The sequence below is a fragment of the Brassica napus genome, chromosome A2 (assembly GCF_020379485.1).
Source record: "Brassica napus cultivar Da-Ae chromosome A2, Da-Ae, whole genome shotgun sequence".
Lineage (NCBI taxonomy): Eukaryota > Viridiplantae > Streptophyta > Magnoliopsida > Brassicales > Brassicaceae > Brassica > Brassica napus.
Genome location: NC_063435.1, coordinates 5273073 through 5296217, shown reverse-complemented (window position 1 = coordinate 5296217; position 23145 = coordinate 5273073). Strand labels below are relative to the sequence as shown.

The window sequence follows — 23145 nt, the reverse complement described above, 5'->3', positions numbered from 1 at the left end:
CAGAAAAAAATAAAAATAAATGAATAATAAGAAAGAGAAATTAGAGAAGTTCTAAAATACACACTTTTAAGAACCAAATGAAAAATAGTGCATCTCACTTGTTTATCAATCATTGGTCAGTTGTTCAATATAATTTAATTTAAAAAAACATAACTAATTTAAATTAAAAATACTATTAATTTATTAATAAAAACCTGTATTATCACTTTTATGGTTGGAGTTGCTCTTAGTTCTTATAATATATTATCTATAAAGCCATGCATGTTCTCTTAAAGAATATCTCTAAAAGAACTACAAGACCTTCAATACTCAGAAACAAACAAGAAGGTATATATAATGAACACAATAAATTATTCGAGAAAGGATGTTGCGAAGATACGGTCCATCAACTAAGCAACCATGAGTAGTTCAAAATTGAGTCTATCGTGATATTTATCCCACCAAAACCCAATAATATCGCCAGTCTTGAAACTTCTTTTTGCGAGGATGGAACCCCAACCGCAAAACTTGAAATTTCCATCACGTTCTCTTCTCAGGGTATGAGTTGTTGTGATCTTTGAATCGTAATCGAACAGATCAACGAACTCCACCGCGTTATGTCGTGACAATGCTGCACAACGATCTTTACTCCACCAAGGAAACAAGTTGGCTTCTACCAACTCTTTGGGCATCGTTATCGTAACACTCGAGCCTGTGTCTGATTCTTTCAACGTTATCAGGATGTTCAATTGGTTGTTTGGATCAAACGGCTTGTCTCGACACTCCACAGTTCTGGCCATGATTCTTTGTTCTTTGCTCGTAAAGCTCTATCTAAGGTTTGTATTGAAGAATTTGTTTATGGGTGTAGGGATATATATAATAATAATAATTTTCGTGGGTGATTGTAATTAAGAGTTTGTGACTTTAAAATGATGTGATTTTCTTCCATTTCTTTTATTCACATTTATTGAACATTTATATTTTAGTACCAGCTATTAAACAAAATTTTATATTGTTCTATAGTATTTCAGTTAATATTATGACAGATATTAATGATATGGATATTTTCTTATTCAATTGTCCCTAACATGTGTAATAGTAAAGAATATTTTGGTATATTATCATTTACATAGTATAATTACTAAGGTAAAAACTATATATTAGATACTTGATTCTTTCTACAATATCAGAGGAAATATAGAAAGAAATCCATTTTTTAGTTAGACATATCTGTTGGTAACTTATTTTATTGTATTAAAACATATTTATTACCTTGATATAGTTATAAATATTACAATTTATGTAATAATTATATACTTTATTGTGAAAATAAAATTGTTGAAAAAATAATAACAAAATTTTGTTTTCTTAGATTTTTCTCAATTCACTATATCAAATCAAATGAAAAAGGGGTTGAAGCTCTAAAGTTTACTAGAGCTTGACGTGCGGGTGTTGTTTCTTATTTTATTTTTTATAAATGGTTTAATAGCACTTTTAAATACATAAGTTTTGTTTTGTTTAGTTTTAGATTCTTACACATCAGAATTGAATCCACCCGGACCTAGAAAAACCCGATTTTAACTCCACCCAAAAATTTATAATATCCGAGCGGAATATAATTTTAAAACCCAAAAAAATTTGATACCCAAAAGAACTGATCCTTAACATAACATACACATGAATACCAATACCTAATTGATTATGTAAACATATAAAAATTTATTTATCCAAACATTTAGAATTATTATAGTTAACACGTAAAATAAATGAAGTAGTTAAGAAGTGTGAGAAAATAAAGTAAAATATATAATAAAATAACTAAAATAGGTAAGATCTGTTTTGTAATTATATAATAAATCCTGTCAGATTATTTGGAAAATAGTAATTAATAAAATAATCAAGATGAATGAAAATAAATAAATTAAAGATATAATAAATCTGTTGAAAATATGGTTAGTTCTATTTGTAATTCAGTTTTAATAATGTAATACATATGACAAAAACAATATGTGAGATATAGTTAACAATTTAAGAGAAAAATAAAATTACTTAATATAAACTATTATTATGTTTAGAAATGCCATTTAAAACAATGATTTAATACAAACAAAAGTTTAAAAATATATATACTACGATTTATATAAAACAAATATCAATTTATATAAAAGTTGTATCAAACACCCACACGAGCGTGCAGATCTAATTCTAGTATACACTTTAAATGACATGATTTTAAGCGTGAATTGCAAGATTAAAAACCAAAAAAAATCTTGTGCTAGTAACGTTTTTGATTTGGTATCAACTGGGTTATGATGATTTGCTAAAATATAGGAATAAATTGTGGAAGGTCAATTATTTTAGGAAATTAATAAATGATAAGTTTTGATTTTGAACCAAATACATGCTACAGGTTTACTCGTATTGTTTTGATTTTTGTAAATCATGATATAAAATATGATTGAAATAATCATACTGTTAAGTTTTATTAATCAGTTAGAATAAGACATGCGCCTTGCACATGATAAATTTATATAAAAATTATTTTAAAAATATTATACGGAAATATACATTTATATTCTTGATTGAATTAATATTTTGGTCTTTAAACAATTTTTTTAAATTTTTTGTTAATTACATAATTTGTTTAGTGATGAGCTGATCCCATTTTTAATAAAAATTTTGGTCAAAAAATTATTTACCGCATAAGAACCTATTGTTTAGGTTGAAAAATCTCTGGTCTATTTGATTACAATGAAACTATGTCAGCTCGATTTTATATCATGATTTAGTAATTTAAAAATTAATTATGGTTATGAGAAGTTTACGTTCACGTGTCAATCCTATATATCTTCAATATTTTTTTTTTATTTTGGTTATTGTTCGATATAAATATTAATTTTGACGTTTATTCTCATTTTGTTTGTTTGTTTTGACCTGAGATTTAGAAAATACTTATGATTTAAAATAATTAAAGAGATATATACTTAGGTTAACTTCTGCACCTTTTGCAAAATAAATATTTTATATTTATTAATTTTATGTTTTCTGCATGTTATGAAATAATAAAATAATAAGTATTTATATTAAATAACTAATAAATCAGTTATTATTATGTAATAAATTGGTGTGGGCATATAAATCAAACTATCACTCTTGTTTATTCGCAATTAATTTAGAGTAAATAAAAAAAACAATCTTATCTATCGTATATGATATATAATTAAATTTAAATAATATTAACATATATATAGTACACTTTAATATGGATATTTATTAAATGAAGTTTCTACTCATATAATTTTATAATTATTTGTATATTTGTGTAACAAAAGTTTACACCAACGATTTGTTTTAATGTGGGATAATAATGTCAATAATTTATAATCATTTAAAAAAAATGAAGATTTCAAAATTAAAATATTAGCTTTTCAATATATGTTCAATGCAAATATCAAAATATAAGTATACATTTTCATATGATATATAGTTTAATTTAAACGATATGAAATTTATATATATATTAACAAAAAAACCTATTAAAATAAAATTATTTCTTCATATGGTCTTATAACCATTGTATCTTAATATAGAAATAATTTAAACCATGATCATAAAAGTTTATGTGAGACTTTTAACAATTTTAGTAATTTATACTCGTTTTGAAAAATTTAAAATACTACTTAAACAAAACAAAATCTAGATTTTTATTATATGATTAATATAATTATGTAATTTATTTTTATAATAAAAAAATAAACAAAAATGATAAAAAGTATACAAATTGTTATCAAATCTTTGTTGTTTAAAATCATTAATTACTAAATATATATATTTTAATCACATTAGGTAATTCAGTAGGTTTTATTTAAGGAAAACATGCGAAACAATAAAGATTTGATATATGCGACTAACTATAGCCTGCGAAATATTATTTTGCTAGAGAGTATAATTTTTAGACTATAATTTATATAATATGCTCTAGAATTCTTTGAAATATGATTTAGAAAGCATACACAAGTGCCACATAGGATAGGGTTTTTTTAATTTTTACAAAATTTAGGTTATAATTTTTTAAAATATCATCAATTAATATATAGGGATTACATGGGTTTGTATCTGTGTAATTTGATGGTTTTGATTCTCCATACTGATAAAAACCGAAAGTGTTACAACCTTGCAATGCGATGTAGACGGAGAGGAAGGAAGGTTATATATAGTTTTCGTGGGTGATTGTAATCAAGAGTGTGTGACTTTAAAATGCTGTGGTTTTCTTCCTTTTATTTTATTCACATTTATTGAACATTTTCTATTTTATTATCAACTTTTGAATCCAAAATTTACATATTCTATAGTGTTTCAGTTAAATATTTTTACATATACAGTATTGGTGATATATATAGATATTTTATTATTCAATCGGCCCTAACATGTGTAATAGTAAAGTATATTTTGGTATATTAATTATCATTTACATAGTATAATTACTAAGGTAAAATATTTATATTAGTTACTTGATTCTTTCTACAATAAGAAAATAGAAAAATCTATTTTTCCTGCAAAACATCTGTTGGTGTCTTGGTGACTTATTTTATTGTGTTAAAACATATATTTATTACCTTGATATAATTATAAATAGTACAATTTATATAATAATTATATACTTTATTGTTAAAACTAGGAAAATCGTTGAAGAAAACACATAACAAAATTTTACTTTCTTAGATTTTTCTAAGAGGAGATATATGAAAAAAACACTAATGACAAAATTTTACTTTCTTGAGAAAACATGTTGCCAAGTCCTCAAGAACAGGACAATTAGCTAAAAGCTTGTTGATAAATTCCTCACTCGGGTACTTCATCTTTACAAGGCTCATGTTTTTAAAAAATGGGAAAGAAGCTGGCAAGGAAGACAAGAGTCATGTTACTTAGTTTCAACGTCACAAGCATCCTACATCCTCCGGCATACCAGCTCCATGGAAGTAATGACCGGAGTCAAAATGCAAGGGCTATTAATGTCGATATCTAACTCATGCACAGAGCGTTTAACAGCTGCGTTCTAACCCATACCCCAATATCTACAGCAGTACCAGACTCCCGATCAAGTTTTAAACGCAAACATTCTAAAACTGGAGCCTCGTGTAACAGCAAAGAACAGTAAAATTATATATTCTTGCAGTTACAATTTGTGACTAAATATTTACGTTCTTAGAAAAATATGTTAGCCCTTTAAAATTGGGCAAAATTATGTTAACTTCCAAGCGTTTTATCAGATTTTGTTTATGTTTGACAACCAAAAAACATACATCTTCATTTTAGCCTTGGTTTGATCTTTTTCATTTCAAAATATTCTGACCAGAAATTTAAATTTTAAAATTCTTACAAACATCAGGGGTCGAGCGAGTCAACGTCTAGTGTATGTTTAAATTGCTAAATAACATCTTTGGACCCGACAGTCATTGCCACACAAAAAAAACGTACGCAGATATTCTTCTTGACGACTAGGGATGATGATGCTCTTATGTATTTTTCTTCTAGGCAGAGAATAAAGAGGAAACATAAGAAATTCATAACCCTCAATTAATTAGGAAAAGAAAGGGAAAAGAAAAACAGCAAAAATTGTAATAACCATATCGGATGAGATTTCAGATCAAAACGAACCAACAAGATGTAAAGCTTCAGTCGAATGCTAGATGGCAGTTGGGTGAACGCCTAGAGAACAAAGATAACTCCTTGAGCATCTCAAGTTTCTTGTCGGAGTCAGTGGCTTCCGAGGAGATAGCCACCTTCTTCAAACATCTTCCATTCCTTAATATGAATGCTGCTACTTCTTTTTCTTCTTCTGTTCCTTGATAGTTTACCCATTTAAGAGTTTCAAGACTCGATATCAAACATTCAGGAACTGATTTCGGTTCATTCCAGCAGGGGCGAGGTTGATCATCACGTATGTCATGACACTGGTATCAAATGACGGGACAGATGCAGTGCGTTACAATCAAGAGAAAAATGAATTATATAAGTACCTGTCGGAGTTTGATGGCCCTTAACTTAGGGGAATCTCTGAGTACACACATAAGTAGATTCAACCATTCTGTCGCACATGTGCATATCTTTAAATGCACAAGACGGTGGAAGACACTGCCATCAGAATATGCATCCTGCAATAAGAAAACAGAATTAAAAACATGCAAAGTTAATGGCAACATGTTTTCTCACAGGAAAACTCTTTCTGATGATGGAATAATTAATACCTTTGAGTATGATAAGCATAAATCGAGACGCTTCACTGAAGTAATAGAACTCAGAATTTCCGTAGAAGGGTAATGATTAACGAAAACATCTGCGTCTATAATATTAGGCATATCTTTCTCAACGATACAAAAACTGCCACTATAATCATAAAGTTTCAATAGCCCCAAAGAAGGAGCATCTATCACAAATCCATCTTCATCTTCTGTACATCTGTCTGATGCTTTATACAAAGATGCAGTCCTGAGGGAAGGAACCTTAACTGTGAAAATCGTAACATTGTCATCGTTACATTGTTCCACTTCCAAATCTTCAAGAACATGACAACTGGATAAAAGCCTCCTGACAAACTCATCACCGGGGTACTTCACAGATAAAAGCCTCAAAGTTTTGAGGGTTGAGAAAGAAGGCAAGGTAGAAGCATCCGTAAGAGTCACACTCGTTAAATTCAAAGTCACAAGCATTCCACAGCATTTGTATAAACTCCTTGGGAGTATAACAGGAGTTGTACTGGAAGCACAGTCGATATTGATTTTCAGGTAACGCACACGGCGTTGAACAGCAATTGTAATCCATAATACAATATCAAGGACATCAAAAGTTTGAGTAAGTTCGAAATGCAAAGTATCTATCGGTGCCTCGTGCAGAATCAAAAAATAGTCAACAAAGCGCGAAAACCTTCTAGTATCGATATTTTGATAGCTATCGTCGTCGTCGTCGTCGAACACAAGTTTTGGCACTGACTTCCAAAGAGGCTGCCAACGTTTTGACAAAACCATTGTGGCCACAACATCATTAGCAGTAGGCAGTTCTGACAGTATTCTCAAGAGGAGATCTTCAGGCAATTGACTTATCATATCCATGATTTAGCTGTCAAAGCGAGAGAAGCCCCAAACCAGACACGAAAAACCTAAAAACATTGAAAATACAAACAAGGAATGTTAAATCGTAAAGTATGTGTGTTTATCATGAAACTAACAAATAATACATAAGAAACAACACAAGGTTGGAAAAAAAAAGGTCGAAGTAAACCCTAGCGTGGTACACAAACCACAAAGATTAAAGAGAAAACAAAACCAAACTCATCGACAGCTAAAAGCTTCAGATTATTGTTCACAATAAATCGAACAAGTACTTGTACTTGGAATCAGAAGAGATACATAGAATAGGTAAATACCTAGAAAGTGGAAAACCCTCCGGTGACACCTTCTTCCTCTTGAAATATATATGAAACAAAATATTTTAATTTGATTTGATTCAGATTTCCAGTAAAAATTAAAATCAAAGACTTTTTAATTTTTTTTTTTTGCATCCGAGCTCACGTTAAAAGTTAGAAGGATTAAAATCGTTTATATCCTTAATGTATAAAATATATAAATTACCTACAAAATAAAAATAAATTTAAATGATTTTGATTAGTTAAGTGGTTAAAATTAATAATAATAAGAATTATCCAAAATCTAAATATATATTTTAAATAAAAAAAAATTCATATATATTGTGTTGTTATCCGAAAATTATTAGTTAATAAAAAGTAAAAAAAAATTAAGAAAAACAGAAAGCACAGATAACTAAATATTAATGAAGTAATATTCTTAATTTTATATAATTAAAAATATAATATTGAGTGATTTTAAAAATTTGCATATTAATAGTAAATAAGTATACAAAGAAATTTTCAAAAAATTATACGTAAGAACGTTCAAATAGAAATATAAATAATAATTAGTTAAAAAAAGTAAACATAAATAATAATTTATCTTTATAATTTTTTTAATAAGTAAAAAATGTATATAAGTAATTATGTCTGCATACGCGGGCGAAACATCTAGTTTCAGTAAAAAGTAAAATCAAAGACTCTTTAAATATATATGCTCAATTAATATTTAATCTGATTCAAATTTACATTAAAAATTGGAAAACCAAAGACACTTTAAATATGTCAATTTCCCCTAATTAAAGACTCTTTTAAGGATTATATATCCCGGTGGTTGTAACAATACAGTGATGTCTCAGTTACTAGTGTTGGGTCCAGCTAAGTGATTCAAGGCGATAGTAGACTTCATCATTGTATTGGGTTACGTCTGTAGAAGTCAAAAACCTTTGTATTATGATTTGGATGAATGAGACGTTGAGCAAAAAAAAAAAAGACTTTTAAGGATTTGATCTTCATATTTACTTAATTTGTGTTTCTCAAAAAACAGAAACAGTTAGACCATTGGGAACACAAAGCAAACGAACCCAACCAAAAAGATTTTTATTTAGACTATTGAATATGTCTTAAATATCTAGTGACTTCAGTCGAATGTCAGATGACAGGAACTTGAACACCTTGATAGAAATGACAACCCTTTGAGCATCTCAAGTTTCTTGACCGGATCCGTAGATGAAGAGGAAATAGTTGCCTTCTTTAAAAATCTTGCGTTTCTAAAAATAAATGCTGCTGCCACTTTCTCATCTTCTGTTCCTTCGTATTTTACCCATTCCAGAGTTTCAAGACTCGTTAACACACATCCAGGAACTGAGCTTGGTTCCTTCCAGCAGGGGCGCTGTTCACCCGTTCGAATGTTATGGTACTGAGATGTTAGAAGAACAACACATTAATTATCTCATCATAAATGGAAAAATAACCTGAATTATTTTGGCTTTATGATATACAAGTTTATACCTGTTCAATCCTGAGGCCTTGTAACTTAGGTGAATCTTTGAGCACACACAAAAGTAGATTCAACCACTCTGTCTCACATGTGCATATCATTAAATGTACAAGATTGTGGAAAACAATTCCAACAGGATATTCCTGCATAATAAATAAATACACAAGAAAATATAATGCCAACTGAGTACTGAGATATGAATATGGTAAAACGCATAGGTGACAGTAAATATATATTATTTACCTTTGAGGATGTTAAACATAACTCGAGCTGCTTGACTGAAGAAAGAGAACTCAACATCTTCCAGGGACGACGATAATTAATGTCGAGATTCACATACACAATCTCAGGCATATTACTTTCGACGACACAAAGCTCACCGCAATGATCAACAATGTCAAAGCTCACCAGAGAAGGAGTATCTATCACAAAACCATAAGCTTCGTCACCACTACACTGTTCCACAGCCAAGTCGTCAAGAACAGGACAACTAGCTAAAAGCTTATTGATAAATTCCTCACTCGGGTACTTCATCTTCACGAAGCTCAAGTTTTTAAGAGACGGGAAAGAAGCTGGCAAGGACGAAGAAGCGTTCACAAGAGTCATGTTACTTAGTTTCAACGTCGCAAGCGTTTTACATCCTCCGGCAAACAAGCTCCATGGAAGTGTGACCGGTGTCAAAATCGAAGGGCTATTAATGTCGATATCTAACTCGCGCACGGAGCGTTTAACAGCGGTTTTAACCCATACTCCAATGTCTACAGCAGTAGCAGACTCCCGATCAAGTTTTAAACGTAAAGTTTCTAGAACTGGAGCCTCGTGTAGGAGCAAAGAACTGTAAACAAACGGCGAAAATCTAGTGCCTTCAGCGTTTTGGTACGTAGCGTGATCGTATGCAAGTGTTGGCACTAACGTCCATAGAAACTTCCATCGTTTAGACAAAACCATTGTGATTACCACATCTTTCGCAGGTAGTGATGACAGTATTCTCAAGAGTAACTCCTCAGGAAGTTGACTTATCCTATCCCTATGAGCCATTCTTCTTCAGATCATAAAGCTTTATGGATATTAATAGGGGTGTTCAATCCGGATATCGGTTCGGTTTCGGTTCGGTATTTTTCGGTTTTCGGTATTTCGGTTGGTAAAATATAACTACCATTCTAAATCCATATTTACTTCGGTTCGGTTCGGTTTATATACCGTCGGTTTTCGGTTTATTCGGTTTTATACCAAAAAACATAATTATTTTGTTTGAGATCATATTATATGAATTATAGAGTCATATTGTCAACACAGTCATTTATTAAAAATATATTACATGTTCAAATAAATGAACAAAAAAGTAAAAATGCTTCTACCATCAAATAAAATAATCAAATCTATAACTAAAATCAAAGCTTGAAATTTTGAAAATAAAAATATGAAACAAAACAGAAACATGAAAGAAAAGTTTTTCCACTCTTTCATATTTAGTGTTCATTAAAGTCATGCTTTTTCAATTGAAAAATTTCCATTAATTATTGTCCATCAAATTTATAATCTTCATATTAATTTAGTGAAGACTAAAATAAATCAAAAAGATCAAAAAAAGACTTAGAAAATAAGATGTCTGAATTGCGATGTATTGTTATATAATTATAGTTCAAGTGTTTTACAAATTAAGGTTTTTTATTACTATAAAATTATGGTAATAGTTATTAACACAAATTTAACTTATGTAAAAAATAGAATTTCATGTATTGTTATAAAATAGATACATATTTACATGTTTCTACTTTTAATCGGTTTTGTTCGGTTTATTCGGTTTAATCGGTTATATACCAAACCATATCCAAATCCTACGGTTTTTATAAAATTATATCCATTCGGTTTATATGGTATATACCAAAACCAAACCATATTGTCTATTTCGGTTCGGTTCGGTTCGGTACGGTTCGGTTTTACCATATTGAACAGCCCTAGATATTAAAAAAACGGCTAAAAAATTACTGAGCTGCTTTTGCTTCCGAATCTCTCTGTAGTTTTCGCTGGAACCAACAAAAATATAGTAGTAAGCAGCCGAGAATAACAAATAACACAGGAGGCAATCAAAAATCCTAAAAAGTGGATAAAGAAATGGAAACTCACCGGATACTGTAGAAATGCCGCCGGAGATGGTTAGTACGAAAACTAATCAGTTCACGAACTGGTTCATCTCTTTTCACATCAAATACGAATTATTGAAGACGAAGAGTCAGAAGACTGCACTAATCTTTAGCTGTACAGCCAAGAACGTCAAACCCTAAAACCCCAAATGTTTTGAGAGCTGGACCGTCGCGGATAGGTACTGTTTCTAGGTGGCTGGTCAGACCGGTCTTCCCATTCAGCCGAATTTTCATTTTTTATTTTTGAAAATTTGAACTCATCCCTTCGATACATATTTACCCTTCGATAAAACATTTTTTGGTCTTTTCTCTCTTTCGAAATTTATTTTGTGAAAATAAATTAAAAGACTATCTGAAAGAATTTCTCTATATTATATACTATGTTGTTATCTGAAAATATATTTTAGTAAAAAAGTTCAAAATTAAAAAAAAATAGAAAGCTCATAAATAAATTTAATAAAATAAAATTTTTAATTTTATATAATCAAAAATAAAATATTAGTGATTTATATATAAATAATGAATATAGTACCCAAAGAAAATTTCAAAAAATTTATACTTAAGAATGTTCAAAAAAAAACATATATAATAATTGGTTAAAAACATATATAATAATCTATCATTATATTATTTTAATTAGTATAAAATATATTAATAAGTCATTACAAAATGTTTAGGTCCGCATTCGCGGATTAAATAGCTAGGATACAGTATATGTGAAGATATGATTTCTTTGTCAGCTATGTGAAAATATGATTAAATTCAAGAAAATGCACATAATTTTTTTTAAATCTTCCATGACTTTTATTACCAACTAAAATATATTGTGACAACAAACTTTTTTTACTGATCCTCCCTATTTCTCATGATTTCCCATAATTCATTAAAACAGCGCCAGTCATAAACTAAGCATGAGTCTTGTTAATATTCATCTAAGTAAGATGCTTCCAAACATTTTTTCAGTTTCGAATAACCGAATCAATTGCTCCAATGCTCCTCTCTTTCAAAAAAAAATCTTAGATACTCCTCATCTATAATTCATTTCATTTTCATTTATTTTTAATTCGAAATCTGATAAAAATCTAATATACCCAATATGAATCTACTTATTTACACAACGTAACATGCCACTAAACCTAATTTTATCTCTTATTTCTACAGATCTAGATTTCATTCATTTTTCATCTTCTTTCTCTCTTCTCTTTTTCTCTCTTCTCTTTCATTCTTCGATCCAAACTTTTTTGTCTTTAGTTTTTTTCTTCGGGTGTTCTGCTTTTCCTTTTGTTCTTCTTCGAATCTCTTCTTCTTCGAATCCATTCTTCTTCGAATCTTATATGTTTCTTCTCTTTTTTTGATTTGTTGTTCTTTGTTTGTAATTTTAGGATTCTTCTTCGAATCTCATATGTCTTTCTCTTTCTTCTCTCTCTCTCTCTCTCTCTCTCTCTCTCTCTCTCTCTCTCTCTCTCTCTCTCTCTCTCTCTCTCTCTCTCTCTCTCTCTCTCTCTCTCTCTCTCTCTCTCTCTCTCTCTCTCTCTCTCTCTCTCTCTCTCTCTCTTTCGCACTACAGATCTGGCTTGCTACAAGAATATATGAAAAATGTAAAAGTAAAACTTCAATCCAGAAACAAATTTTTACCAAGTTATACAATCGTTAAAGTACAACTTTGTAAAACTGTAAAACTTGGTTAAACTAGGTTCAAAGTATTACAAAGTTGTACTTTGACAATGGTACAACTTAGTAAAATTTTGTACTAGTTTTATCAACTCGTGCAATCGTTGGTAAAACTGTATAGCTAGGTTATAATTTTACCAAGTTGTACCTTGCAAAATTTACAACTTGGTAAAACTAAAACCTAGTTATACCATCTTCGAGGTATAACTTGGTAAAACTATGACATAGTTATATTAAATTTGTATTTCGGCAGTGGTGTAACTTTGTTCAACTTGGTTTTTAGTTTTACTAAAATTTAAATTTTGAATTTGATACCCAAAATTCAAAATTTAAATTTTCAATTGAGGAGAGAAAATGTAAGGCCAAAATTGGAAATCTCTTGTTTAACTAAGAGTAGAGAGTATGCCAGATTTCGTAAGAGTATGATAGATCACTTTTTGCTTTATTAAAAGTAAGCATCTGAGCATTTCTCTCCGAATAACCGGATCTTCATAGACAAACTTCGTAAAAAAAAAAATTTCCTTCAAGCGTAGATCTAATGTCGATCATGTGTTCATCCATATGCCAATTGTAACGGAAATATACTTACAAATTTTGCACAATACATATGCCGATTGTTTTAGTTTCCTATAAACCGTGGAAACTAGAAGAGCCAACGAAATGCTAGTTATCTTGCGATAGTACAAGGAAAAGAATTGGTTTTGAGCTAGGGTTTTCATACCCGGTTAAGATTGAGATACCAGGTAGTCTAAATGTGAAAGTGGATAAGAAGATTAAAATTTTAGATAAAGGTGAAGAAGTGGAGGCCGGCAGAGCCGTACAAGGGTAATGGAGTCTCGTATTCAGATGAGATTGTTCATAGGAAGTAAGGAAAAGATGGGAAAAAGAAGTGATTTTAATATTGTTATCAACTTTTATATATGTTTGTGTCCTTATGTCAATGTTTATTAGGCATTGCTCAAGCACATGAGTTCGTTGTATTTAGATGGTTTAACCCGACTTGGTCGAGCTAGAGAATTTCTAGGTGTGAAGAATCATTGAGCACAAGAAAATAGTTTTCAAAACCAGAGCTTTTTATTTTATTTTATTTTAGTAGACTTGACTCGCAAGGAATATCAGTGACTTCTCCAAGGGACTGATAACATTTTATTTGGACAACGGGAAAAGGTTTCATTCGAAATCAACTTCACAAGTAGCTGAAGCTCGGGGAGAGAATGATAGCTTCTTGAGCATCTCATGTTGGTCTTCAGGATCATCTGACATAGCGCGGATTTTCGCCATTTTCAGATAACAAGAGTTCCTCAAGATATAGGTGGGTTACATCTCTGTGATCTTTCGTTCCTTTGTATTTTCTCCACTCAAAAGATTTACAGACTGGTTAACAAGCAATCCGGCACAGAACCGGATTGGTTCCAATACCCACCTTTTCTACAGTCCTTATGTGTCTGAGATAAGCACACTGGTAATTAGACCATCGAACCAGGGGAAAAAAACAGGAGAATAATCAGTTTAAAGTAACATATATACCCGTTTAAGCTTGAGAACTCGTAGTTTAGGTGTAACTTTGAGCATACACACCAGTAGACTCTGCCATTCTGGTTCACATGTACATAGCTCTAGATGAACAAGTTTACGAAAGGTTGTACTGATGGGAGCCTGCTCAAATAAAAGAAACCTTTTGAATGTAAGTATCATTAACTTTTAGGCCAAAGCTCCTAATAAGTCCAAAAACTACAATATATAATATTAGTTTCATCCTGAGGAGTGAGGGTCACAGTTCAACATGTGATCTCTACCTATGATGATTTTCAATTGTGCTAAAGACACTTAAAACATATTTGATTAAAGAGAAAAGAAGACACTGGAATAGGTTGAACATATTGAAAGATGCTTGACGAAAGTGAGAGCTCCCAAAAGTTTATCAAGTTTATCATAAACAATATCAAGATCTGTTTCAACTAGCTCAGGCATATATCTTCAGTTCGACAAAAAGAGCAGCGATAATCCATGAGATTTAAGTACTTCAAAGAAGGAGCATTGATCACAAACCCGAAACAGTTAATTTATTAGAGAATCTTTTCACGAATTATCCAGCGATAATCTTTGTAGACGGAATCTTAATTGTGAAAACTAAAGTATTGTCTGTATAAGCCGGAAAACCGGACTGATATAAAACGATAGAATAAAAGCGATGTTAAGGAAAATATACGAATGTATAAAGCGAATACAAGAACGATAAGAAATCGTATTCGCGAAGAGACATGGAGTCGAGATATGATCTCTTTCCTTAACTCAAAATATTCGCTCCGTTAGTGAGACGGAACTGTACGAATATAGAGTCCCAGGATAAAACCATGGCAGACGAATCACGCCTCACTCGTGATCGCCCTATCGAACTATAAACTCTACGAAACACTCTCGCAATATAGACTTACGCAGAAGGATTTTTGTTGGATTTTGATCTCGAAAAAATTGAGAAATGAAGGAAGAGGAGAGACGATATTTAAAGAGACGGAGACGACCCACTTCCCGCAACAGCTGCTGCACGTGGGCGAGAATCTCGCGGAGATCGAGGGAAGTTGAGTTCCGAAACTTCTTCCTCAAGACTCTCTCTTATCTCGTTTTAAAAATTTTCGAGAGGATAACATGCATGACGTTTTTATTTTCTAGACAAACTACTTGTCGTTTTAAATAAAATTGTATGCTGTTTTTTCTCGAAATAAATGGCAAAACATTGAGCTTAACTTGGTCCAAAAAGAATACTTCTTATCGGGCCAAAGGCCCTCCACCCAAGCCCAAGCCCAAGCCCACGCCCAAGCCGAGCCGAGCCGAGCCGAGCCGAGCCGGCCGGACGGCGGCGGCGGCGCGCGCGTGGGGAGCTCTCTCTTCCTCTGAGCCGTTTACACTCATATGACACAATGCCATATTTATACTGCTCTATGACTCTTGTATTCCCCGATGTGGGACAATTATTGGTTTTGTCATTTAGACAAAAGTTGCAGTGTTACATACACCAAGCTACCAACTTCTTAGAATCATTTCTTATTCAATATTAATCTGTTTTTGATGTGTGAATATACCAGGTTGTAGTGCTCATTACAAGCTTTACAACGAGCTGATGATCTGACCGGAATAGCCACCGGTGTAGCCGGAAATGTTACCGGAAAATCAGAAAACATCAGCTTCTAAATTCTTTGTAAAACAGAGTTCCAACAATCCCCCACATGAATAGAAATGACTCTTCTAAACATATGCAGACTAAATGCAGACTCGATAGACTCTAAAGAAAAAACTATACTTATTCTAATCATGACTAGACTAGACAGACTTATCGAGAGTGTTTGCGAAAATTCACTGTGTTTGAGTTGGTGGCATTTTTAAGCCTTGAACCACTCATAGTTAATATCTGTCGGGTTTACTTTACCAGAAGGTGAACATGATGTCTTGAACCAACCGGTGTTTTATGTAAACCGAGACAACAGGCATAACGCAGCTTCATTTTCTCGTAGAACTTAGTTCTCTATTGTGTTCATTGTGGCCCTGAACTATTCCTGGTTTTCATGAGTGAACTTAGAGAATATAGCCTTGCATTCATTCTCCTAGAAACGGCCCCATTTCACACTCATTAGGTGATTGACCATGAAAAGTATTGAGTAATACTCCGCTTAGAAGCTATGGAATCATTAAAAGCTTATGCTTATCCTTCTCACATTTGTTAGCACTTTTATCATCTTAGGAGCTGGGAAGAGACTACTTGTCTCAAGTGCTTTGGTTAGATTCTGTTTGATTTTGTTTTCCCTTTGAACCTACGTCTTGGGATCTCCAGTCATGATAGGTAGGGTTGCAATCAAGCATCCTCATTCGTTATAGGCTTTAAACCCATTCCTTTTGATGATTTAGCAACAACATCTCGTGACAAACCTTTAGTAAATGGATCCGCTAGGTTGTCAGCCGATTTGATGTAGTCTATTGTGATTACACCAGTTGAGATAAGTTGTCTAATGGTTTTATGTCGTCTTCTGATGTGACGAGATTTACCATTGTAGAGATTATTCTGAGCCCGAGCTATTGCTGATTGACTATCACAATGTATGCGTATAGCTGGCACAGGTTTCTCCCACATAGGAATATCTTCCAAAAAATTTCTAAGCCATTCAGCTTCTTCTGCTGCTTTGTCTAAGGCTATGAACTCAGATTCCATGGTAGATCTGGCTAACACTGTTTGTTTGGTAGATTTCCATGATATTGCTGCTCCTCCTAGTGTAAAGACATATCCACTCGTGGATTTTGAGTTTTTAGAATCTGATATCCAGTTAGCATCACTGTATCCTTCTAAAACTGCTGGTTCTTTACCATAGTGAAGCCCAAAATCTTTGGTGTAGCGCAAGTAATTGAGTACCCTCGTTATAGCTTTCCAGTGTGTATGACCTGGATTACTTGTATATCGACTAAGTACGTTTACTGCATGCGCTAGATCCGGTCTAGTACAATTTGTCAAGTACATGAGACTTCCGATCACACGTGCATACTCGTTTTGTGAAACCGCTTCACCTGAATTCTTTGTCAAGTGCATTTGGGGATCTAACGGAGTTTTTGCCGTACTATTAGAGTAATTTTTAAATCTCTCTAATATTGTTTGAGCATAATGAGATTGGGTTAAGATAATTCCGTTTGAATTTCTTGTGACTTTAACCCCGAGAATTACATCTACTAATCCCAAGTCTTTCATCTCAAATGTCCCTTTGAGCATGTTCTTTGTTTGATTGATAATGTCTTTATTGCTTCCAATAATGAGCATATCATCTACATATAGACATAGCAAAACATACGCATTTTTGGTAGTTTTGTAGTATATGCATTTGTCACATTCATTTATTTTGAAACCATTTGACATCATTGTATTGTCAAATTTTTCGTGCCATTGTTTAGGAGCTTGTTTAAGCCCATAAAGTGACTTTACAAGTCGACATACTTTGTCTTCCTGTCCGGGAATGACAAAACCTTCAGGTTGTTTCATGTAAATTTCCTCTTCTAAATCACCATTTAGAAAAGCAGTTTTTACATCCATTTGATGGATTTCTAAGTCTCTTAAGGCTGCGATTGCTATCATCAGTCTTATTGATGTTATTCTCGTCACTGGAGAATATGTATCAAAATAGTCAAGGCCTTCCTTTTGTCGGAATCCTTGAACTACAAGCCTAGACTTGTATTTTCCACCAGGTTTTCGTGTCATTATCCATTTATTCCCTAATGCTTTGCAGCCAGGTGGTAAATCCGTTATGTAATAAGTATAATTTTGCATGATCGAATCAAATTCACTCCTGACAGCTTCGTTCCAAAATGGAGCTTCTGGTGAAGCCATGGCTTCTGCCAAAGTTTTTGGAACATTTTCTACTAAAAATGCCATTAGGAAATCTTCTCCAAAAGATTTTTCTTTCGAGCTCTTTTGCTCCTTCGAGGTTCATCTTTTTCTTCATTTTCTGAAATATCATTTATAGAAATCTCGACGTTTGTCTCAGTTTCTGAGTTTTTGTCATTGTCTCTTTCTTCTCGAGTTCGTTTTGAACCTTGTTTTTCCTTATATGGAAAAATATTTTCGAAGAAAGATGCATTTCTTGATTCCATGACTGTATTTTCATGAATGTCTGATATTTCAGATTTATGTACCAGAAATCGATAAGCATTACTTTTATGTGCATATCCGATGAAGATGCAATCCACTGTTTTAGGTCCAATGGTGACCTTTTTTGGTGGCGGTACCGCAACTTTTGCCAGGCACCCCCACACTTTGAGGTATTTATACGAAGGTAAATTGCCTTTCCATAATTCATATGGAGTTTTGCCAGTTACTTTGTGTGGAATTTTGTTGAGGATATAATTAGTGGTAAGCAACGCTTCCCCCCACATGTTCTGGGGTAACCCAGATTCCTGCAACATAGCATTCATCATCTCTTTTAGAGTTCGATTTTTGCGTTCAGCAACTCCATTCGATTCTGGTGAGTAAGGAGCTGTAGTTTGATGAATTATTCCATGTTCTTTACAGAATGCATTGAATGGACCATCATACTCGCCTCCTCTGTCGCTTCTAACTACTTTAATAGTTGTTTTTAGCTGATTTTCAACCTCGAGTTTAAATTCTTTAAATTTTTCTAAGGTTTCATCTTTGCTATGTAATAAATAAACATAACAATATTTTGTGCAGTCATCTATGAAGGTCACAAAGTACTTTTTACCGCCTCTAGTTTGTAAGTATTTTAAATCACATAAATCGGTGTGAATTAAATCTAGAGGTTTATTAGTTCTTTCAACACGAGGTGATGGCGTTTTTGTGAGCTTAGCCTGTACGCATACTTCACATTTTTGTTTACTTGTTTTGCATTTAGGAATTAGATTTAAATTCATTAATCTTTGTATAGATTTGTAGTTTACATGGCCTAATCTTTCATGCCATATATTAAAAGACTCAACCAAATAAGCAACTGGCTCTTTCTTATTCATTGAAACTTTTGGAGCTACAACTTTTGGAGTGACTGTCATTACATTCAACTTGACAAGTCCACCCTTAACATACCCCTTCCCAAATACATCCCATTCTTCCTAATCACGAGCTTATCCGCCTCAAAACTTGTGGCGAATCCATTCTTGCTGAGCAAGGTTCCCGAGACCAGGTTCTTCCTCATGTCAGGCACATGCTTCACATTTGTCAGAGTGACCTCACGTCCTGATGTCATCTTCAAAATCACATTGCCGCGTCCTTCAATCTTGGAGACTGCAGTGTTCCCCATCTTGAGCTTCTCCTCAGTCTTGCTTTTCTGATAGGTGCTGAACATCGCCCTATCGGTGCAAATGTGGGTGGTTGCACCAGTGTCATACCACCATTCCTTGGGGTTGTTGCTTTCAACCATGTTGGCTTCAGTCACCACAGCAACGAGATCCTCCTCAGTGAGATTTGCCTGAGCCTTCTCATCCTTGATCTTTTTGCGACACTCAACAGTCTTGTGCCCCACTTTGTGGCAGTAGTGACATTTCCCCTTGAACTTCTCCACATTCGCATTGATCTCAATACCTTTGTTCTTGAAGTTTTTTCCAGAAGCCTTCAAGGCTGCAGCAGTTTTGGAAGGCTTGGCAGGAGAATAGGCGTGTGCCTTTCCTTTGCCTTTGTGCTCAGCCATGTTGACACTGTGCTCCTTTGTAGTGACCTTTGCAGCAGTTCGGTTTCTGGATTCCATCTGAAGCCTCATGATGAGCTCCTCGAGCCCCATCTTCTTCTTCTTGTGCTTCAAGTAGTTCTTGAAATCCGCATAGCTTGGAGGAAGCTTTTCAATGAAGCTGAGAGTTGTGAATGTCTCGCAGATGGACATTCCTTCAGCAGCGATTTCATGGCAAATGAGCTGAAGCGCTTCCACCTGATCCATGATGGGTTTTGAATCCACCATTTTGAAGTCGTGGAATTTTGAGACCACATACTTCTGGCAGCCAGCATCCTCACCTCTGTACTTCTTGTCTAGTGATCTCCATAGCTCTTTCGCCGTGGGGATCTCACAGTAGACACGGTACAATGGGTCAATGAGGCGACCTAAAATGTAGCCTTTGCAGATGAAGTCGGAATGCACCCATATGTCAACAGTTGCGAGGCTGTGAACATCATCAATCCCGTAGGGCATAAGGGGCTTGTCCTCCTGGAGGAACTTCTCCAGCTTCATCGTTGCCAGGAAGAACAACATCTTCTTCTGCCACGTTTTGAAGCCTTTGCCATCAAATTGGTTAGGCATCAGTCCTTGAGTGAACACACTAGGGACAGTCGGAGGAGTTTGAACTGCCACCGGACCACTTGCAGTTGCTGAAATTGAGCCCGTCTGATAAAGACCAGCACCGAATAGGGTACGGCGAGTGGTTTCATCAGCAGCATTCCCCGCAGGGAGGAAGTGCTCGTTGTTGCTGCAGTGGTTGACGCTGTGATGTTTCCAGCGGTTGTCACGCCAGTTGCTGCAGCGTTGAGTGGAGTCTGAATGACATCCGAGGTGTCCATGGGAGTGGGGGTGTCGTTCTCGTTTGTCATTGTTCTGTAGAGAAAACATGAAAACGGATTAGTACTCCATTCAACAATTAACATATTATTTTAAAGAAAATAATAGTCTAAAATCGATGTTCATTTTTGGTGTTTGAACCAAATCATATCGATATAAGTCTTGAAAAAACGTTTTGCAAACTCGCTTAAAAGCGTTCGCAGAAACCATTTTTATAGACTTAGAATGTTTCACAAACTCGCTTAAGAAAGCGATCTTGAAACGATTCATTTATAGAACGTTTTTAAAATGTATCAAAAAACGTTTTGCGAAAAATGCTAAAAAGCAATCCGCAAATCGTAATGAAATAAAACAGAAACGTTTCGCGGATAAGCGTAAAGCAAATCGCAAACACGTTTTTAGAATAACGCAGAAACGTTTCGCGGATAAGCGTATAGCAAATCGCAAACATCGTTATGAGATAAGATCAAAACGTTTCGCGGAAGTGCTAGAAAGCAAATCGCAAACACGGTTCCAAAACCCGTTTCTATTAATCGTTTTTCAACCCGATTCGAGCTTTAGACATAAAGCGATTTTGAGTTAAGATTGTATAAGCCGGAAAACCGGACTGATATAAAACGATAGAATAAAAGCGATGTTAAGGAAAATATACGAATGTATAAAGCGAATACAAGAACGATAAGAAATCGTATTCGCGAAGAGACATGGAGTCGAGATATGATCTCTTTCCTTAACTCAAAATATTCGCTCCGTTAGTGAGACGGAACTGTACGAATATAGAGTCCCAGGATAAAACCATGGCAGACGAATCACGCCTCACTCGTGATCGCCCTATCGAACTATAAACTCTACGAAACACTCTCGCAATATAGACTTACGCAGAAGGATTTTTGTTGGATTTTGATCTCGAAAAAATTGAGAAATGAAGGAAGAGGAGAGACGATATTTAAAGAGACGGAGACGACCCACTTCCCGCAACAGCTGCTGCACGTGGGCGAGAATCTCGCGGAGATCGAGGGAAGTTGAGTTCCGAAACTTCTTCCTCAAGACTCTCTCTTATCTCGTTTTAAAAATTTTCGAGAGGATAACATGCATGACGTTTTTATTTTCTAGACAAACTACTTGTCGTTTTAAATAAAATTGTATGCTGTTTTTTCTCGAAATAAATGGCAAAACATTGAGCTTAACTTGGTCCAAAAAGAATACTTCTTATCGGGCCAAAGGCCCTCCACCCAAGCCCAAGCCCAAGCCCACGCCCAAGCCGAGCCGAGCCGAGCCGAGCCGAGCCGGCCGGACGGCGGCGGCGGCGCGCGCGTGGGGAGCTCTCTCTTCCTCTGAGCCGTTTACACTCATATGACACAATGCCATATTTATACTGCTCTATGACTCTTGTATTCCCCGATGTGGGACAATTATTGGTTTTGTCATTTAGACAAAAGTTGCAGTGTTACATACACCAAGCTACCAACTTCTTAGAATCATTTCTTATTCAATATTAATCTGTTTTTGATGTGTGAATATACCAGGTTGTAGTGCTCATTACAAGCTTTACAACGAGCTGATGATCTGACCGGAATAGCCACCGGTGTAGCCGGAAATGTTACCGGAAAATCAGAAAACATCAGCTTCTAAATTCTTTGTAAAAACAGAGTTCCAACAATCCCCCACATGAATAGAAATGACTCTTCTAAACATATGCAGACTAAATGTAGACTCGATAGACTCTAAAGAAAAAACTATACTTATTCTAATCATGACTAGACTAGACAGACTTATCGAGAGTGTTTGCGAAAATTGACTGTGTTTGAGTTGGTGGCATTTTTAAGCCTTGAACCACTCATAGTTAATATCTGTCGGGTTTACTTTACCAGAAGGTGAACATGATGTCTTGAACCAACCGGTGTTTTATGTAAACCGAGACAACAGGCATAACGCAGCATCATTTTCTCGTAGAACTTAGTTCTCTATTGTGTTCATTGTGGCCCTGAACTATTCCTGGTTTTCATGAGTGAACTTAGAGAATATAGCCTTGCATTCATTCTCCTAGAAACGGCCTCATTTCACACTCATTAGGTGATTGACCATGAAAAGTATTGAGTAATACTCCGCTTAAGAAGCTATGGAATCATTAAAAGCTTATGCTTATCCTTCTCACATTTGTTAGCACTTTTATCATCTTAGGAGCTGGGAAGAGACTACTTGTCTCAAGTGCTTTGGTTAGATTCTGTTTGATTTTGTTTTCCCTTTGAACCTACGTCTTGGGATCTCCAGTCATGATAGGTAAGGTTGCAATCAAGCATCTTCATTCGTTATAGGCTTTAAACCCATTCCTTTTGATGATTTAGCAACAACATCTCGTGACAAACCTTTAGTAAATGGATCCGCTAGGTTGTCAGCCGATTTGATGTAGTCTATTGTAAT

General features: G+C 34.0%; 3 protein-coding genes across 3 annotated transcripts; all 3 read right to left on the bottom strand.

Annotated features, from left to right (window-relative positions):
• Positions 1-389: 389 nt before the first annotated feature.
• Positions 390-779, bottom strand: LOC125589113 (putative B3 domain-containing protein At4g12617). The gene has a single exon (XM_048761379.1). It carries the CDS (start codon positions 777-779, stop codon positions 390-392), a length of 390 nt encoding a protein of 129 aa, XP_048617336.1.
• Positions 780-3183: 2404 nt separating this feature from the next.
• Positions 3184-7372, bottom strand: LOC106408407 (probable FBD-associated F-box protein At1g32375). The gene is made up of 3 exons (XM_013849192.3): positions 6228-7372; positions 6000-6134; positions 3184-5933 (listed from the first exon to the last, which is right to left on the bottom strand). Exons 1-3 carry the CDS (start codon positions 7086-7088, stop codon positions 5655-5657), a joined length of 1275 nt encoding a protein of 424 aa, XP_013704646.2. The 5' UTR covers positions 7089-7372; the 3' UTR covers positions 3184-5654.
• A 688-nt stretch (positions 7373-8060) lies between these two features.
• On the bottom strand, positions 8061-9920 carry LOC106418317 (probable FBD-associated F-box protein At1g32375). The gene is made up of 3 exons (XM_013858999.3): positions 9126-9920; positions 8894-9025; positions 8061-8801 (listed from the first exon to the last, which is right to left on the bottom strand). The coding sequence occupies exons 1-3, from the start codon at positions 9918-9920 to the stop codon at positions 8523-8525; spliced, it is 1206 nt and encodes a 401-aa protein (XP_013714453.2). The 3' UTR covers positions 8061-8522.
• Positions 9921-23145: the final 13225 nt, after the last annotated feature.

Bases quoted from the DNA above. Each gene is read 5' to 3' on its own strand.
- LOC125589113 (XM_048761379.1), bottom strand. From the start codon at position 779: ATGGCCAGAACTGTGGAGTGTCGAGACAAGCCGTTTGATCCAAACAAC.
- LOC106408407 (XM_013849192.3), bottom strand. From the start codon at position 7,088: ATGGATATGATAAGTCAATTGCCTGAAGATCTCCTCTTGAGAATACTG. The intron at 6,135-6,227 runs GTATTAATTATT...TTCTTATTGCAG, and splicing joins TATGCTTATCATACTCAAAG to GATGCATATTCTGATGGCAG. The intron at 5,934-5,999 runs GTACTTATATAA...ATTTGATACCAG, and splicing joins GGGCCATCAAACTCCGACAG to TGTCATGACATACGTGATGA.
- LOC106418317 (XM_013858999.3), bottom strand. From the start codon at position 9,920: ATGGCTCATAGGGATAGGATAAGTCAACTTCCTGAGGAGTTACTCTTG. The intron at 9,026-9,125 runs GTAAATAATATA...TTTATTATGCAG, and splicing joins TATGTTTAACATCCTCAAAG to GAATATCCTGTTGGAATTGT. The intron at 8,802-8,893 runs GTATAAACTTGT...CTAACATCTCAG, and splicing joins AAGGCCTCAGGATTGAACAG to TACCATAACATTCGAACGGG.